Source organism: Furipterus horrens, unplaced genomic scaffold (genome assembly GCF_987537825.1).
Source record: "Furipterus horrens unplaced genomic scaffold, mFurHor1.1.pri manual_scaffold_3, whole genome shotgun sequence".
NCBI classification, from domain to species: domain Eukaryota; kingdom Metazoa; phylum Chordata; class Mammalia; order Chiroptera; family Furipteridae; genus Furipterus; species Furipterus horrens.
The window spans coordinates 22,046,355-22,066,523 of NW_028327173.1; the positions used below are offsets into that span (position 1 = coordinate 22,046,355).

Genomic DNA, 20,169 nt, shown 5'->3' on the forward strand with positions numbered 1-20,169 from the left:
AGCCTTTGGAGAGCGGCATGAGAACCACAGGAAGGAAGGAAATGTAGAACAAAAAAGAGCAATATGAAAGTAAATCTAATTGGGAGGGAGTGAGGGGCAGAGTGAGATGCTGAAGAGGGGGAAGGACAGGCGGAAGGTCAAGAGGTGGGCTGTGGCCAGACTGTGAAAGGTCTAGAGGCCAAAAGAGATGCTTGGATGTGGGCAATAGGAAGTCACGTGGTGCCCTGGGCTGAAGCACTTCCCCTGGAGTGGGAAGGTGGAAGCCAGATGACAGGCGCTGAGAAATGAATTGGCAGACACCCTCTCAGGAGGCAGGGCTGGGAAGGGAAGGAGACAGACAAGGTGACAGCCAAAGGAGGGGGGCAGAGTCAAGGAAGGGGTGTTGTTCAGTGTGTTGTAGAGATGGAGACAAAATGTGTTTCCGGACTAATGTGAAGGAAACAGCAAGGAGGGAGGAATTAGAGAAATGAGAAGCAGAGATACCAGGGACAGCAGTAACCTTCCTGGGTGTCACCAAGCATAGGACCCTCAGCGCTTCTCCATCCAAATTCAGCAGCAAGGGTCACATGGTTTTTTCCTTTAGTGTCAATTTTTCTGTGATGTAAGAAAACAAGGTTGTTCAGGTGAGTGAGTGGGTGGGGCTGCACACAGATGAGAACGGTCTCCAGACGGATGGAGCCTGTGGTTCCCAGTGGCACAGAGTCCGGGCAGGAGGCACCAGGGACTGAGCTGAGTGGGAGAGGCCGACAAAGGATCAAGAAGGAAGAGGAGTAGCGTTGGGTCTGATTAACTTCTACATTCCAAATCTGAGGCCTGGGGGACATTGGGTGGGTCCACATACACACAAATCTGCCCTTCCCCCCACAGCCTGACCTTAATCTCTCCAGACTGATCAGCTCATTTTGCCTAAGGTATTAATGGCTAACCCTTCTCAAAATATTTAATTTTAACAATGACTTTCAACTCAAAGATTTCAGAAACAACAGAATCTTCCTGAAACACAGCATTGCTCTGCATCCAAAGTTTCCACCGTCCCCTGGCCCTAGCCTCTCAGCGATCCCTGCTCCTCGGGAAATCTGCCATAACCTGGCGCAGCCACAGGAAACACAAAGGAAAACCTCGCCAAGTCTGCGATTGCAGGAAGCAGCTTCCAGAGTGTTCGGTTTGACCTGACACCCACTGATGAGCATTCATTCATTCAATACTGACTGAGTGCCTACCATGCTCCAGGCGCTGTCCTATGTGCTGGGAACACAGGGGTGAATAAAAGAACCCAAGCCCCTTGTCCATGGGCCATGGACTCATGGGCCGAAGGGGCCGAAGGGATGCGTGCTCAGAGCCAGGTGCTCTGCAAACATGGGCTTTTATGAGCATGACTGTGAGCTCAGGCTTTTTGTCTCATTTTACTAATGTGGCAACTGAGGCCCAGAATGAACTAGAGCCAGGATTTGCCCTTACTCTGAAGTTTGTGCTCAGAACGTGTGACCCATAGTGCTTCTCGGACTCTCTCGGGCACAGGAGTCACCTGCTGTCTTGTTAACATGCAGATTCTGATGCAACACGTGGGCTGTGGAGCCTAAGAAGCTGCATTGCTAACGGGCTTCCTGGCGAGGCCTTGAACCGCACATTGGAAACCAAGGCCTAGTGTTCCCCAAACTCATCTGATCATGAAATCTTTTTTTCCAGGGCATGCACTTAATACTCCCAACCTCACCTCCTAAAACCCAAGAACTATCTGGCTGAATAAATGAATGAATGAATGAATGTACCCCTGAGCCTCCCAGGGTCTCTGTACTTCCTAGCATCCCTCTTTGCATAACTGACCCTTTGCCTCGGCTTCCCTATTGAGACCCCTGGCTCCTCGCTGGGACTGCAGACTCTCTAAATGCCCCTCTGCTGGGGCCTGGGGCCTGCCCCAGACCAGAACAAAGTGAGGGGGGGGACCTGGACTCCTGGGCCCCATCCTCGGGTTCCTCCCCAGCCTGCCCTGAGCCTGCCTGGCTAACCCCGCCTCATCCTGCCTGTGATGCCTGTCTGAAAACGCCCGCTGCCTCCCATCACAGGCCCTAGAAAAATGGCATTCCGTTGCTTTGCATCTGCTCTTCAGTGAATATTAAATCTAAAGTAATGGGAATTAGTACATGGAGGATAAGACTCCCCTGAGTGCCCTCACCTAACAAATCAGGAGCTGCTAGAAGCACTTGGTGATTCAGGAGCTCCAAGCTGTCAGACCAAGCCTTACCAACAGGTCTTTTGTTAAGTGTGCCAAGCAGTTTAGGAATGTTAATTCAGGCCTGTGGGGCTACTGTGGTATCCCAGTCCCCTCTGGGGGCTTCCTCATCTCATCAGCACAAACATGGTTACCTCTAAGGGGCTACAGCCTCCGGGGACATGTCCTGGCTCTCCCAGGGCTGGCCTGAAAGTAGAGGGGGTGGGGCAGGGGGACCCAGGGGGTCAGGGCTGCAGATGGCAGCTCAGATAGTGGAGCCTCTGCTCCAAAGCCATGCAGGACCCAAAGCCCTTCCTCTGCTCATTCTTGGGTGCAGTCACCCAGGGTCTTGGAGGGTGTACAGGGGAATATGAATCTTTGAAAGCCTTGCCTCCTGTGAGCTCCACCTTCAGTCCTGGGAAGCAGTATCCCCAAGAGTTCCCACCTGCAGACCTGGGGAGCAGTATACCTAAGAGCTTCTGGACACATTTAATCTGCATCATCATCATCATCATCATCATCATCACCCCAGGAACTTGTTCAAGAGGCAGGCTGCACACCTGCTCCTGGATACTCTGATTCAGATCAGGGGCAAGCCTAGAATCTACATGTGTAACTGGGAAACTGGGGTACCATAGTTAAGTCTGTGGGCTCCAGAATCAGAATAGGTTTAAATCCGCCTCCCTAGCTGTGTGGTCTTGGGTGAGTAACTTAATTTCCTTAAACATCACTTTCCTCAACGGCACAATGACTGACTTTCCAGCAGCGTCCTAAGGTTTAAGGGGAGGAATGTCCAGCTCTCAGCATGGGTTTTGAGTGTCCGCTGAAGGGACCGCTTCCAGCTTCCATGACAATGATGATGGTGCTGAGGCAGGGGGAATGCAAACTTGACATCCCACAAATGCGACTTGCTGTCTTAGGCCTGTATCCAGGCTGCTCCCTCTGTCTGGGACCTGCTGCCCCATATTGTCCTTCTCCAAGGCACACGTGCTCACTCTTGGGTGAAGTCTGCCATGCTACCCCCAACTCCTCCTCTATTCACTTCCCTTTTTTCTTTGGGAGCTTATAATGAATTGTCCTTGGGGGTATTTAAATGGTATTTGTATCCATGTCCCTCAGCCCAGGGCCACTGCACTAGGTACCAGTGGGTGTTCAAATGACCCAGATCACTGCTCCTATGCAGATAGGAGCAGCCAAGGGCCTGAAAAAAATCCTCCTTGTTGATGGAACTGTGGGCTGAGCCTGGCTAAAGGAAAGATCATGGAGAGGGAGGGTCCTGGGCAAGGTGCTGGGGTGGAGGCAAAAGGTCAAACATCACGAGGAAGCTCAAATGGATGATGAGGTTGGGGTTAAAGAGGGGGAAGAATCCTGGTGTTCAGGAAAGGAACAGGACTGGAGAAAAGGGGAGAGAAAAGTGAAGGAGTTTGGAAGAAAAGAGGCGAGGGAACAAGAAAGGCAGAATGACCAAAATATTGAGGGGCACCCATGATTTGGACAAGGAAGAGCCCATAGGTCTCCCCACTGGATGGTGTGTTGAAATGGCCTGCTGAGTCATCTCCACGCAGGTAGATTTCCTATCTTTATTTTTGTTCTTGATAAAAGTTTAGGGATATTCTCAGCGAGGCGGGATTCACAGAACTGTGATTTATGACCCACACTTTACGGGGTGAGAGTTTCATGGACTTTCGACAGTATATCAAGATGTCTATCCTCTCTGGGTAGGCGGGGGCAGGGTGGAGGATGCACAGAAGGCAGAGGATTCCCTCATCCCCTCCTTGCTGACCTCTCCCCAGGGGCCTCCAAGCCTCCACACCAACACCTGCCTTCCCTGCTGGTGCCCTCTACCCTCGTGGTCCACTCCTTCCTTCAGAGACCTGCACAAGGCAACCAAGCCAACGAGGCCACGCCCCTTTTCACAACCCTCCGGACTCCTCATTGCCCTTATTCAGTTAGCAGGCCTTCGCTTCACACTGAACCGCTCTCCTAGACCTTGAACATGACCTGCTTCCACTCACCTGAGAGCTTTGCAGACAGGTTTCCATTCTCAGCCTCCTTTCCCCGCTGCTTCTCTTCATCTGCTCTCTGCTATCTATCCTGCAGGTCTCAGCCTAAACTTCACTGGTCTGTCAGCCTTCCCTGAGCCCTTGAGTTCAGAGCGTTACCCCTCTTTATTTTTTTTTTTTCAGATTTAATGTGTTTTATTGATTAAAATATTACATTTGTGCCAATTTCCCTTCCCTCTGCTCCCCTCCACCCGGTGACCCCCCTCCCTCCAGTTGTCCCCCCCTTTTAGATTATGTCCATTAGTTGTGCATACAGTTCCTCCCAACCTCTCTCCGTCTATTCCATTCCCTCCTACCATGATCCCCAATTCCTATATCATCTCCCTCCTTCTCCCCACTCCCCCTCCCTGTTGACCTCCCCCCAATATGCTTCCCGTACCCACAGTTCCTTTACCACTCTCGTTGCCTGTTTGGTTTGCCTTTGTTTCTTCTCCCTAGCTTCTGTTTTTTTTTAAACCACCCCTCTTTATTTTTAACTGTGGCAAAATAGATACAACATAAAAGTTATGTTAACCATTTTTAAAGAGTCTGGTTCAGTGGCATTAAGAATATTCACATTGTTGTGTTACCATCACCATCATCCATCCAGAGAACTCTTTTAATTTTGCAGAGATAAAACTCTGTCCCCATGAAACAACACTCCCACTTCCCCTTCCCCCAGTCCCTGGTGACCGCCCTTCTACTTTCTGTCTCTGTGGAGTCCTCTAGTCTCAGCACCTCACATAAATGGAATCATACAGTATTCGGCCTTTTATGACTGGCTTGTTTCACTTATCACAATGTGTTCAAGGTTCACCCATGTTGTAGCATGTATTCTTCCTTTTTAAGGTTGAATCATATTTTGCTGTATGCTTATGCTGTTCTGTTTATTTACCTTCCAGTGATGGATACTTGGTTTGTTTCCACCTTTTAGCTATTGTGAAGGACACCACCGTGAACATTTGTGTAGTTGCCTTACATACCCTCATCTATGACACTTGTCTACTAGTAATCAGAGAAATGTCAATTAAAACAATGAGATGGCCCTGGCTGGTGTGACTCAGTGGCTTGAGTACAGTGCCGGTCTGTGGGCCCACGGGGTCACCAGTTGGGTTCCTGGTCAGTGCATATGCCTGGCTGGAGGGCCCAGTCCCCAGTTGGAGGTATGGGAGAGGCAACCACACATTACACCAAATGGACATAATTGACATTAATAAAGTCTTTTAAATAAATAAATAAATAAAACAATGAGGTGGCACTTTAAACTCACCAGAAGGGCAAAAATCAGAAAGGTAGATAATATTAGATGTTGGTGAGGACACGGGCAGATAGAAACTCTTGTGTACTCTTGGTGGGCATGTGTCCTGGTACAGCCATTTTAGAAAACATTATGGCAGAACACAGCATGTTAACTCAAGGAGCTCCATGCTCCATCTGTATAGCCCAGAGTTATTCTCACGCAGGGTCCTGAGAGAGCATGAGCAAGGATGCTCTTTGGAATTTCACAGGAGGCCAGGAGTTACAGACAAGCCATAGGTCTCTCTCCTAGGGGTGCGGAAACACAGAACGTGACGGCTGCACAACACATAACGCCCCCAGCAGTCAGAATCTGTAGACTAGACACACATAGGGAGCAGGGCTGGATCTTTATAGCGCTGAGTAAATACAGTAAGAAACTGGTTGAAGTGTATTGTTCACTGTCATTTAGGTAAATTAAAAATACATATGCACACAAAATAACCCTACATATTTTATAAGAATCCATGCATATTTTAAGACATTGCAAACATATCAGAATGGGTACTGATGGGGGAGGAAAACAATGCCTTAGGATTAGGCATAAAGGGAGGAAAATGTTTAAATAAAATGAGAGGAGTCTGGCATTGACAGAGGATCATAAAGTGTCATGGTCTGAGGGTGAGATTAATTCAATGTTATGCATCTGGGCTCAGGAGGAGGAGGAGAGGGAGGAGGGAGAGGAGAAGAAGAAAACAAAAATACCCAACTGTGTCATCCACATGACTCAGGAAAACTATCCTTGTAACATTTCCCTCTTTCCATGTTTCCTGGAACAAAATGTCATGAGCTGTGAGGCTCGGTTGTCCTCAAATATAGGGAATTTTCCTCTTGCAAGAGTTTAGAGGCCTCAGCGCAGAGTCTGTCCCCCAGATGGATGTTAGTCAGAGTGAAGCCTGACAGTCGGCTCCCCCAGACTGAACTCACAGCGATGCTGCCCGGGGTGTAGAGGTAAGGAGGGGCTGCGGCAAATGTCCGATGGGCTGTGGATGGGAATAGCTTGTGTCCTTCCTTTCCAGTTCTTGGGAACAGCCACACATTGGAGTGTAAGAACGGATCAGGGCCAGGAAGCCCAGAGAGTTTACCCTCCTTCACCCACCACCCCTGTGCCCTGAAGGCCAGGCAGGCTCACTATAGAAGTAGTGAGTTTCACCTCCATAAAAGCCAAGCTGGTCTGGCCACAGGGCAGGATCTCCCACTGGAGGAGGCTTAAACTAGTAACCCCTCTAATATCTCTGGATCATTTTTGTTTTGTTGATTAAAGAGCTTCCAAGTCCAGCACTATATAGACATGTGAGTGTCATCTCCATTTTACAAGTAAGGAAATGGAGGCCCAGGAAGATGAAATAATTCTCCCATGGTCACATAAGTTGTAGAAGCACCCCCAAGTCTGGAAGGCTAGTTCTCTGACTCTCAGGTCAAATTTCAAGATATATATCAAATATATCAGAATGTCTTCCTCCCAGCTGTGGACCTGCTATGTGTCAGCCCTTCTGGGCCTGCACAAATGACAAGGGCCAGGGCCACACAGGTCCCTGGGAGGACGGAATGCCATCCTTGAGGTATCTGTTTTCATTCTAGAACCATTTTAACATGGATTGAAAATAAATCACTCAACTTTCACCTCCTTCTGATGGCCAAATGATATACAGAAGTCCACACATCATCACCAAGCCTCACCCAATCTGTGAACCTTCTTGCATTCTTGACCACCAGCCCTGAAGTGGTGATGGAGGAAGCAATGAGGGTCATAGGTGGCAAGTGAGACTCAGGCTGGGGTGGAGCAGAGTCAGGCGGCCAGCCGGCACATAGACAGACCTCCCAGGGCCTGGGTCCACTCTACCATGCTTGCTTATCTCAGAAAGGGCCATCAATCATACATACCAAATACCTGCGCATTCTCTGATAATACACTTGTGTCTCAAATGGTCTAAATTTCAAAGTCTCTGCTTTCTCCCCTTAAAGTTACAACTGTCACATTCGCTTACTTTCATTCAATAAATACGTGTAGCTACTTAAAAATGGAACTTATTCTATTTCCTATTTGAAACCCTAGAAGATGGACACACAAGTTTTTGGAGGCATATAGATTATAACTGCACTTAATTGAGTATAAATTAGACATTGGCAGGGAGGAAGGCTATTTGTGCCGATATAGGAGCCCTTATTTTCTGCTCTAGACCACGTGGGAGATGCTCAAAGAAATTTCTAAGAGTCATCTTGGTGCTCTCAGTAACTTAACTATACATACATTATTTTTAGCACCATAAAAGTTCCTTATAATGATGATTTTCAAGGACAGGACTGACATCTTCTTAGAGATCAATTCAGTTTAAAATTTTCCAAAAATACAGAAACAAATAGGTAGAACATGAAAGACAATTTCCAGTGGTGAGATGCCCCAAAAGAGGAGGGCCAGAGGAGGGCCCCTAAGCCACCCAGGACTTTGTTCTCTGTGCGTGCAGCACCCCACTAGATTTAGGGTGGGCATATCACCCTTCTCTGCTGTTGGGTTTGACACGGGCTGCAGTGGGGCTCCGGGCATGTGCCGGCATTTTTCTCTGACAGGGTCTGTGGCGGTGGCCGACAGGACTCCCAACTTCTCCCTGAAGGATGACCCCTTAGAGCAGGAGAGTGATGCCTCCAGCATTTTAGGATCCATATCAGCATGGAAGCAAGGGCTGATGGGGACTTTCTGTCTGCTGGAAATCTCACAGTTTAGACAAATAAGAAACTGAGGAGTTCTAAGGAGGAAGATGAAGATGCTACAACAATGGGAAGTAAGTTGTTTCTCGTGCCCTCCCCATTTCCTCAAAGTGCCCACTCAGTTGTCTATATAACCCATCACATCTCCCAGTATCCCATCCCGATTCACCCAGCTCAAGCCACCCCAGTACATCCTGACTCACCCCCATCTCACCCTATCCCACTGTGACACATTCACCTCTAGCCCACCATATCCTAAGGGTCCCATTCCACCTCGCCCTAACTGCATCCGTCCCATCCTATCCCATCCCATCCCAGTCTAACCACCCAACTCAACCTAACCCAGTCAATCTCCTGAATACTCTATATCCAACCCTCTCAATCCAACCTCAAACCATCATAATACACTCAATCCTATTCCACAACCCATCTCAATCCATCCCAATTCATTCTATCTATCCCATCCCAATACATCCTAATCCACTCTTGACCCTATCCCACTCAATCCTTCCCATTTAACCTCAGTCCATCTCAAATTAGTCTACTTCTCCAATGCCACTCCGTCATATTCCATTACATTCCCTCCCCTCTTATCTCCTGCTTGGTCAACCTTCTCGTTCGTGATTTACACAGGGCATCACCATTCTTCATATTACATGAATATACATGAGAAAGCCAATGGGACTCACCCTCCCCCAAAGATCTAAGAGCTAAGTGTGTGCTTGGGTAGAAGACAAAAAAAAAACCAGACTCTCCTCTTTAAAGAAGGAGTATTGAAACATAATCCAAGGGGTTGAGCTCTAAACAGTCCAGAAAGAAAATAAATATGATTTTCTTTGTTTCTCTTAACATACAGGAGCCAAGAAAAATCTCTAACAAATGCAAAATCATTTTCACGTTGAGGAAACCCCCACAATGCATGACCCACCCTTTGCTTTCTGTGGGTCCGAAGGAGAGCCAAGTTCTATTCAAAGCCAGTGAAACCTGAGATAGTGTCTCCGTGAGGTAAGAGGACTCCAAAGTAATGCTCCACTTGCAGGTTCATCCAGATATTCCCGATACAGTGGAAAATCTCTGCAGTCAGAGAAGGGGTGGTTGGGAGACCGTATCCCACTCAAGGAATGAAACCCAAAGAGGGCAGTGCCAGTGGCATTCTCCAACCTCTAGAGGAAGGTAGAGAGTCCTCCCCCTTGACCACTCCTGGAAGAGAGGCAGTAAGGTGGGCTAATGTGTTGGGTGAGTTGGCCAAGATCTAAGAGCTGTGCTTTCAGTGTGGAGAGTAAAGAGAAAAGACTCCTGGTGGTGCACATAGTGGCAGCTTAGAGTGGCATAATGTTGGAACTGTTCTCTTGTGATTCTAAGAGGCTGGTGCAGAAAGCAAGAAGGCAATAGTAATAATAGAGGCAACCTCTACCATATACTGATGCTAACAATGGACCCTATGACAAATGCTTTCTGTGAATTAAGAGTATGGGCCCAAGAGTCAGGGAGCCCTGAAGTTCAACCCTGCCTCCTTTACCTATATGCTCTACAACCTTAGACAAATTGCTTAATTTCTGAACCTTGGGCTTTTTAAATATGACATTATAGCGGTTGGATGTTGTTGTGAATTGAAAAATAATGTCTATAGAACATCAGCCAACTATTATTAGTAGGATGCAGAAGAGCATGGACTACCTCCCACTTGGGGATGTCCCTTTGCCTCTCCCCACTTCTCCAAACCCCTTGCTTTGGGAATGTCCTACAGGACATTCTGAGCGAAAGGGATCCTTGAGTTCCAGAGAACCTGCTGCTGGTCCTCTTAAGAGGAGAGTCTTATGGAGAGTCTTCTATGTGCTGTGATCTGGGCTACTCTGCCCTGCCTGAGTTCACAGACCTTTAGGGAATAAAGACGGGCTTCATCTCACTAAACAGGACATTCTAAGACACCCTGATGATTTAACAACAGGGGGCATTTGGAGACTTTTGAGAGCCCTCAACAGAATTCAGTCTAGATGGATGTTCGGGACTAGAAGCAAACCAAGGATAAATTTGCAGTCACATCCCAAGAGCCATAGTGGAGATGGGTGGACCAGAGCTGCTTGAGGACCAGAAGGTAGGGGTCAGGCTTCAAGTGCCAAAAGCAGTACAGCAGAACTGAGAAAGGGGAGCAGTGGGGGAAGCAGGGCATGGGCTGGAGGTCTGGGCAGGATTCCAGGGGTATCGACCAGCTGGGTCCCCTTAAAAGTCAGACAGCAGTGTGGTTATGAGTCAAGGATTTAGAGTCAGGCAGACTGGGTTCAGACCTGGCTTGGCCATTGACTTGTTGTATAAATAAGGTCCGTGTCCTCTCTGAACCCACTTCTTCGTGTATAAAATGGGGATAGTAATTGTGCCAGCCTCACCGGGTTGCTGTGCGATTTGAGTTAATATATGCAAGTGCTTGAGATGATGCCAGCACTTGGTGAGGACTCAGTGAACATAGTCAGCTATTAGTGTTACCCCCCTGGGTACCCAGATGCTTTCTGAGCACAGTGGGTGGGGAAGGACATGATGAGGGCACACAGGCTTCCTGGCTGAGTCTTTGTCCTCAGTGTTCCTGTTTCAGCCCCAGCTTCCACTTAAAGGGCATCTCCAATGAGGTAGGTACACGCCGGGCCTGTTGCATCTCTGATTCTAATCCTTCTCACAACATAGGAACGACTTGTCCCTTTTGCAGGTGGGGAACCTGAACCTTAGAGAGGTCCGAAGATCAGCTAGTTCTTCAGCATGGAACGTCGGGCACTGCTGAGCAAACAGATTCCCTTAATCTGCTGGAGGGACAAAGATGATAAAGCAGAGGCAGGTCAGATGCATGAGTTAAGGTGGTGCTGCCAGAGCCACCTTCTGGACTCTTCTTGACCAATCCAAGATCCCACAACCTGGCTCTCCAGTCCCCTTTCCACATGCTTCTAGCCTCATTTGCAACAAAGCCACACAGCCACCAGCCTGAGATATGGTCAACATTGTCTGCTGCAGTCAGCTAATTTTTTTTTTAAAACCATAAACCCACAGTTCAATTGCAAATGGAATTTCAAATTCATACAGTCATGCCTGAGCAGTTAAATGCCTTCACTTTTTAAGGGGCGGGGGAGTTGTATTACCAGGGCTCATTGTTGTAATCGTTCTGGAATATAAGGAGCTATCTTACCCATCTATGACATTTAGGTTGCTGGGGGTGAGTAACAACAGGGGACTGGGTGTCATTGTTATCTCTGGCTTCCTCGACCCCTAACACTCTTTATTTAGTTGTATTGGTCCCTAAAAAATGGTCCAAAAATATGTTTAAATCACCCATTGATTTAACAACCCTCTTTCAGACACCAGTTCTAGGCCTGATTCTGGACTGGGTGATGGGACTAAAAGAGAAATAAAACATTGCCCCTGCCTTCAGGAAGCTCACATTTCAATACACGAAGCAGATACATAAATACTTTGAATACAACTCAATTAGTACGATAATAAAGCACGGGGTATGGTCAGTGCTCCAGGCTGCCAGGGGCCTCTGATAACAAGCACTGAGGCAACACACAAAGTAGAGAGAATTTTAAAAAATAATAATTTGGTAATTGCATTTTTTAAAGCAATGAAGTGGTTAGCAGGAGGAAAAAATAAAAACTTTGTTGGAATTCCTTATACTTATAGTTTAATATTACTTTTATTTTGAATTACTTATTAAGGAGATGGGAGGCATTACAGCCTTTTCAATGCTCAGAGCCTCTGAATCCAGGGTCAAGTAGCCATGTTTGAGAACAACTGAGCATATGAAATGTACAGAATTTGATGGCCACCTGATAACGGAAGAAGTTGAGGATGATACTCAGGTTTCTGGGCTGGGTAACTGGGAGGCTGCAGGTATCATCAGCCTACATCGGGAATACTGCAGGCTCAGGAGAGAAGCTAATGAGTTTGCTTTGGAAAGGCAACATCTAGGTGAAGATGTCCAAAAGCCAGCCAGATAGATGGGCTCCCCAGACCCAGAGTTTGTGTGCAACACAGCCAATAGGCATCTATCGGGAGAAGCATATTGGCAGGAGGTCTGTGTGGTCATGGAAGGGATAGACCTGGATGAGCTCACCCAGGGAGTGGTGAAGGAAAATGAGGGAAAGCACAAGACTGCAGGAAACCATACTTACAGGAAGGAAATAAGTGCTACTGTAGGGAATGAGGAGGAAGAGCCAAGAGGTAAGAAACAAATCAGCAAAGCAGTGTCCCAGAAGCTCAAGGAAGCAAAGATTTTAAAGGAATAACCCAAAGCACTCAAAATCAGAGAGGTAAAGGAAGATAAAGACAGACAGAAAGAGAGAGGAGGAGGGAGGGAAGGAAGTAAAGAAGGAAGGCAGGAAAGAAAGAGGAAGGAAGGAAGGAAAGACGGGAGAGAGGGACGGAGGGAGGGAGAAAGGAAGGAAGGAAGGAAGGGAGGAAGGAAGAGGGAAGGAAGGAGGGGGAGGGAGGGAAAGAAGGAAAGAAGGAGGGAAGGAAGGAAGGGAGGGAGGGAGAGAGAGAGAGAGAAGGAAGGAAGAAAAAGAAAAGAGAGAAAAGCCAGCCACAGAAAGAAAGATTTGGCAGTTAGGGTGGTCATCAGTGATCTCTCCTGGAGAGTTCCAGTTCTGGGGCCAGAAGGGGGATGGTAGGGCATGAATGGTCACAGGAAAAGTGAGAAAAGTGAGTAGAAGACTCCCTTGAAGAGAGCTGACTTGTGAAAGGGAAAGAGAGAGGGATGGCAGCTTAAATGTCAACAGGGACCAGAAGTTTGGTGAGCTTATCTCACATTGAAGATTAAAGCTGTTTATAGGCCAGCGGGAAACATAAGGAGGAAGAGTGACTGACAGGTAGTAGGGAGAGGAGGTCATTCATGGCAGACTCCAAGGAGGCTGGGAGCAGGGGGCAGAGAGGCCAGGCCCAGATGGAAGGGGCTGAGTGCGGGTCACAGGTACAGGTGGGTGAGGAGGCGCTCCTTGTCAAATCTTTATACTTGTTTTATCCAGTCATCACTGGCTAACGAATGGAGATGGTGGAGTCCTGAGTGTCTTTTAAAGTCAACAATGTGAAGAGAACACAGAATGAATGTGTTTCCCTCTACAATGTGCCAAATCCTGCAATCATCTGTCACCAAGTCCATTTCCAAATCTTTGTTGCTTGCAAGGCCAAACAGCACGTCTAAATGCAGGGACGGTTTCAAAAGAAATGGATCAGGAGCACTGGAAGCTAGAGCAGGCCTGCCAGAGAGCAAGCACCTCTCCCCCAAATAATTCGCCGCCACCCCAACTTCTCTACTGACATGAGAGTTGCTGGCAGATGATCTTTACAAGGCAGGATTCCAGCAGCGCCCAAGCTCCTGTGAGCGGGCCTTTTTCTTTCCTGGGAGGCATGCCATATCCTGGGGCCTGGAGCAAATCTAGCTGGAAAAACAGTTCCATCACATCAGGGGCAACATCACGCCGCCTAAGCCTGTGCGGGGCCACACCTGGACGAACTGATAAGGAAAGGCCTGACAGCCAGTAGCAGCGGCCCCTCGTCACCCCTACGGCAAGTCTGGGTGACCCGCGGCGTCGTTGTGAACTGCACAGCCACCCAGTGGGTGTGGGTGTACGTGAGGCCATAGTTCCTAGGCGCGCGCACCGCGGGCGCCCCTCTCTGGGTGTCAGCGGCTATGACTCCTAGGAGAACCCGAGAAAGTCCGGTCAAGTAGGGGTGGGAGAGCTGGGCTGGCTCTGCGCCCTCCCTGACCAGCAACCCTAACGTTCCCGGCTAAGGAGCTGGCGACAGGGTCTGCGGGGACCCACTCACAAGATCTGGAGCCCAGAGTGGGTCGGAAGGCTTGCCAGGGAAGGGGCGCACTTTTCAAGAAGGGACACTGGGATACTGGGGTGGCCGAGGTAAAGCCTTCAGAGGTTCAATCGGTGGTTTAAAACAAAACAAACAACAACAAAATCCAACTCAGCTCCAGGCCGGGGATGCCCTGAGTCCAGGCCTGGCAGCAGGTGTCACGGGTGTCAATCTCCGGGCTAAATAAAAATGCGGCCCCAGGCGTCGCCCGTTGGAAAGGTCTCCACCCGGGCACACGGAACTTTCTAGGCTGTAGCTAGAGCTGAGCCTCGGAGAGGTGCAGGGGATAAAATGAGAAGGTACCAGCAGAGGCCAGTCCTCACTTGAGGACTGGGTTCCGTCTAAGGGCCGCGTGCCTTACCCGGTCCACAAGCTGCAGCCAGATACCCAAGAAGTTCGGGACTTGTCTCACCTGACAGGTCTGCCCCCCTCCCAGGCTTGGTCGCCAGGAGCAGGTCCTACCTCCCGCGCCGCCGCTGCCGCAGCCCGGGCGATCGGCTGCAGCAGGGCGCGGGAAAGGGTACTTTGGCGCGGAGTGGGAACCGATGGGAAGGTGGCGGCGCGGAGCCTGACGGTGACACTCCCTCCACAGCCCCCGGGTACAACACCCACTCTCGCCTCCTAGTCGCTCAGGATCCCCAGCCCCCACCTGAGTTCTCCCGCAAACCTTGCTTGGGGCCCCTCGCTCTGGGCCCGCGCCCACCAGACCCCCATTCCAAGCCCAGAGCACGGAGGGAGGAGGACTCTTGGGGAAGGGGATGGCGGCCGCATTCTTGGGGTGGCTCCGGAGGGGGCGCGGGCTTCCCTCTAGAGAAAATGGGCGGGGGCAGGGCAGACCCTGCAGGCCCCGGGACGGGTGTGCCTCCCAGAATGGGGAAACAGGGGGAGGGCTCCAGGAAAGTTTATCGCGGAAAAGCTTAGCATCCTGGGGGGTGGGAGACTGGAGAAACTGAAGCCAAGGTTCGTAGACCCTGCAAGCTCTGGCAGGGATGTCTGTCTCCCAGGCCCCCACGCCGGCCGGATCTGGCCAAGTTGCGGCTGGGTTTGGGGGCGGCAGTGAGGGTGCGGGTGGAGGTGCAGACACTGTTGGGTGGGTGGAGGCTGGGGCTGAGGCCGAGGGTGGGCGACTGGGAGGGTGGAAGGTTAAGAGGGAGGGTGGAGAAAGGAACAGGGACCGGGTCGGGGCTCGGGCGGGGCGCGCGGCGGCGCAGCAGGACTCACCCGCGGCAGCCGAGGCACTGAGCAGCCCCCAGCCCAGCAGCAGCAGCAGCGACGGCGGCGTTGGTGGCGGCGGCGGGCGGCCCCAGCGGCTCCCAGCGCCCGGCACGAGCGCCGAAATCCCGGCTTCGCTGCGAGCCCTCCCCACGAGGCAGCCGCAGCGCCCCTGCTTGCGTCCCAGCGAGCGAGGCATGGCGCGGCCGGCAGCGCCGAGGGAGAGGCTCCGCTCGCCGCTGAGGAGAAAGGAGGTCAGGGGAGCTCTGGAGCTTTTTTCTGCTCGGAAAAAATCCCGGTACGCGGGAGCCCTGAGCTTCTGCGGCTGGAATGAACCAAGTGTCCGCCCGGCCGGGGAGAGGCGCGCTGCGCTCTCGGAAATGACTCCCTCCAATCCCGCTTCGCGGGGTTCGAGCCGCGGCGGGAGGGGGGGCGGGGGTGAATTATCCCCGGATTAATCACTCCGGAGCCGCTTCTCCGCCGCTCCAAATGCAGGGGGTGGAGGCACAGCAAAGGAAAAAATACTGGGGGGTGGGTGTTCGTCTTCAGCGCCACCTCCACCTCCAAATCTAAACCACAAATTACATCCTAAGGGTTGTTTATTCCTATTTGTTTTACAATTGACCAGTTTCTTTTAAGTTGAGTTCTCTCATTTTCATTTGTAAGATCACCCGTTAATATAACCCCCATACACACACCGCACACAGTGATACAGACACACACGCACTCACACACAGGCGGCGCGCGCGCACGCACGCCTCTTCCACGTTTGGAAATTGGAATACTGTCTGGGAAAAGGTAACCAAAGAAGGACGCGGATCCCCAAGTCACGGCTTTTACGAGCTGATCCTGGGTGGTGGCTTTGAACTTGCGATCTAGGGTAGGAGCCCAGTTCGCAGTAGCCGCCTCCCCATCCCTGATGATGGGTGTTTGTGCGTAGACCCAGGGTTAAGAATTGGAAGGCGGGTGGGATGGAGGACCCGTTCCTTTGGCTCCGAATGGTCCTACCCCTACCCTGAGACAAAAACCTCAGGATGGAGGAAGTGCCTGTGTGCTCTGGGGAAGGGACTGGGGGGAGGGGGGCGCGGTGAGGTTGTGGAAGGATGGTGCAAGAGTAACTTACACAATTTATCCTCAAAATTAAGTCACCAGACCCTGCTTCTTCTCACCCTCCCAGCCTTGGCCCCAAGCCAGGCGAGTTTCTCCTCGTGGCATGAGCCGCTCTCCACCTCTTCAGCGCAGCCGCTGCCGCCAAGGCCCCAAGGGCTCAGCGTCAGTCTCCACCCCATCCCCCACCCCCACTCGGTCGCCCTCTCAGTCTTGTCTTCCCTTGGCTTCTCCATCAGTCAGGATGTCTCCCTCGCTGTCTACACCAAACTCTGGGCGAAAGAGAAGAGACACTGGCGGAGGGGTGAGGGGGAGGAGGCGGGGAGGTACAGAGGAGACTTGGAGGGGCTAGTCCAGCAGAATAGCACTAGCTGGTGAGTGCCCAACCCCTTTTGCGGGAGGCACCCCGGGGAGCCTGCTCCTGGGGCTTACAGGTTAGGCCAAGCCGTATCTCTGGCGTCTTCGAGCCCAGGGGCAGGAGTCTGGGAGTTTCCAGGAAAGAGAGTGGAAAGAGCAATGCGTTTGCCTATCCCAAGTAGGGAAGGTGGTGGGCAGAGCCAGAGGAGTGGATGCTTGCCCTTGCTCCCCAGAGCCATGATCTCCCAGCTCCCTTAATGCCCCTCTCCCTCCTCTAGCCCAAGTTCTTCGGGTAGCCCTGTGTGAGCTCGTCCCTCTGGTGGGGGGCCAGTCCGGTGGCCCCTGAGTGGGTGAGCTTCCTCAGAATCTCAGGCCCCATCCCCACCCCCAACACACTTGCTTTTTCACCCCTCCCCATGCTGCCTCGCTGGGTGCCAAGAACCAACCAAAGCAGCCAGAACTCCGCTGTGAAAGGCCTGCTTTATGTCCCTGGGGCAGCAGGGAGGGGGCTTGTCCTTTCCATTGTCCAGGCCCAGCCCCCAAGGAGAAGGCTCAGCCAGCCACACTGGCCATGGCCCTACCAGACCTGAAGAGCAGGGAGGGACAGAGGGACTGACTGGCTGGGTGGTGAGTGGGTGTTGGCTCTGGGGTGACTGTTGTTGGGATATTCCCTGGGGTGGGCCCCATGGCTCCTAAGCTTGGGCCGTCCCCCTCTCCTGGAGGCAGGGTTCTCCTCCAGAGAAAGGAGTTGGCAAAGATAACTAGCCCTCCCCTGCAGCCCACAGCTGGGCAGAAGAGAGTCTGGGCTGCTCTATAATTCTGGGGCGCAAGGCCAGTGGGCTTCCCCCACCCCCTTCTCAGACCCAGAACTTTGCCCTATGGCTGCAACTTGCAGCTGATGTTTACCCCAAAACTCTCCCTGGAAAAAGGAACATTTGTCATCTTTCTCCCAGGGGGCTGTGAAGGGCAGGGTACCCTCTTATCCCTGTAACCAGCCCTATTACTCACTTCCCCTACAGTTCATCGCTCTGTTCTATTAGGATCTTCTTACCTTTCTTGAGGCTTCCTGGGCTCTGGGCCCTGTGCCAGCTTTTGCTGTGGGCAGTGCAGAGACACACTGTGTGTGTGGTCCGCTTGGGAGGATGTAGGGCAAAGACAGAGACTCCCACACAACCCATACAGCCAGGAACATGTTACTGAGACTTATCAGACAGTAAGATTTTCCAGGACTTGGGGATCAGTAGGATAATTTCAGGAAAGAAGTAGAATTTTGGCTGGACCCTAAGGCCTGAATAGAGACTTTGACAAGGTGAAGATTGATTTACGCAACAAATATTTATTCAGGATCATTACATGCTGGATACTGTGCTAGATACTGAATATATACCCCAGTGAATAGCCCCTGGCTCATGAAGGAAGGCAATAAATGAACAAATACAGTCAAACCTTGGTACTCGTCAGCTTCAGAACTTGTCAAACCCTGTACTCATTGCATTTTGACGAGAAATAAACGTTTCAGCACTTGGCACTTGCCCGGGACTTGTTGCCGTTGGTACAACTTGTATGAGTCATGATGCCACACCGCAAGAGGAAATGCTTCATCACTCCTCACTTGTTTGGCACTCGTCAGTTTCGGCATGCGTCAAGAGTTCCAGAACAAATTAACAACGAGTACCGAGGTACCACTGTATATATCAAGATACTAATTGAGAATGCTAGGAAGGAAAAGTTCATGGTGCTATGAGAAAGAATGCAAGGGGGGTGCATACCTTAAATAGGTGATCTGGAAAGGTCTCTCTGAGGTGGTGAACTTGAAGGTGGGTTTGCAAATTAAGCAAGATAGCCATGCAAAGAGTTAGGAAAGGGCTTTTGGTATAGAAAGCATGGCGAGGGCCTGAAAAGTGGAGAGGAGCCAAGGAGATGAGGACAGGGCCCAAGCCAGATCATGAGGGACTCAGGGGAGGGTGAGCAGTGGGAAATAGGAAGCATATTACTTTGTCGGGGCTGCCATTACGAAGTACCACACACTGGGCGGCTTAAACAACAGAATTTATTTTCTCATAGTTCTGGAGGCTAGAAGTCCAAAGTCAAGGTGATGGATGACAGGGTTGGCTCCTTCTGAGTCCTCTCGCCTTTTCTTGAGAGATGGCCGTCTTCTCTCTATGTCCTCACATGGTCTCCCTTCTGTACATGTCAGGGTCCAATTTGCCTCTTTTTATAAGGACACCAGTCCTACGGGATTATAATCCACCCAAATCTCATTTCAACTTCATTCCTTCTTTAAAACTTTGTCTCCAAATATAGTCAGTCACATTCTGGGATTAGGACTTCAAAATGTAAAATTTTTTTGGAGGGGGACACAATTCAGTCCATAATAGGACGAGAGGACTTTTTAGGTGGAGGAGAGAGAGCAAATGCATGACAATCAGAATATATATTTAAAGAGATCTCTGTTGAGGCTGTGTATAGCATGACTGCTTTAGCAAGGAGATTCTGGAAAGGTGGATAGCGCTGAACACCAGAGACATGGATTTTACATTTCTGGGAAGTAGGAGCCAAGTGGCACAGCCTGACCTGTACTCTGACTTCTCTGTGGGGCATACACAGGAAAAGAAAGGGCAGGAAGAGGGGAGATCTGGGGAGGTTACTGCCATAGTCAGCTGGAAGTAATGTGGACGAAGGCAGAGATGAAGGCCCTGGACATTTCTGCAGGGCTAGGGAGAAGCAGGAGTCCAAGAGATGATAACCTTCCCTAGGAGAATGTGGCTCAGCCCAGCCACCAGGGCTGGCTCCATGTCTGCCCCTTCTGTTCTCCCCAGGAGCAATAGGCAGCCATGGGTCAGGGGCATGCCACTGTCACACTGCAAAAAAAAAAAAAAAGCAGAAGTCCAGTGAGGTATAGTGACTCACCAAGATAAGCCTAATATCCAGATAAGATCAGAGTTTGTTTCAGAAAGAAAACAAGATGTGATGCTCTGCAGAACTTTGATTTAAGTAGGGATTGTAGACTGATGCCCTGAAATGTTCATTCTGACCCAAGAAGAAAATAAAAGCCTTCTGAAGGAGGAAGGGAGAGGGAGAGAGAGGGAGAGGTGAAGAGAGAGAGGGAGAGACTCAGCAAATGGGATGCTTTAGCAATCAGGGCAAGAATGGAGCTTGAGAGGCAAGCAGGAGAGCAGAGAAGGGTTACAGAGCAAAGGCGAGGAAAAGCTGGGGATCTGAGTAGAGGGAGGAGATTTTAAATTGTGAGCAAGATTAGACACAAGCTAGTATTTCCCAAGGGCTCGGCTGTCACTGTAGAGATGACAGTGATCTCCTTCCTAAGGAAAGGTGACCGAAGGTGTTTAGGAGGAAAAACTAAGCCCAGAACAAACTGTAGGGAGGCTGTAGTCC

The 20,169-nt window shown here is 50.5% G+C and overlaps 1 protein-coding gene across 1 annotated transcript in view; it reads right to left on the reverse strand.

Moving 5' to 3' along the window:
* Positions 1-15,511, reverse strand: part of CSMD2 (CUB and Sushi multiple domains 2) — a 544,011-nt gene extending 528,500 nt beyond the window's left edge. Inside the window, exon 1 of the mRNA XM_090269064.1 lies at positions 15,322-15,511. Within this exon, the coding sequence (XP_090125190.1) occupies positions 15,322-15,511 (190 nt within the window). The remainder of the gene's footprint in view (positions 1-15,321) is intronic.
* Positions 15,512-20,169: the final 4,658 nt, after the last annotated feature.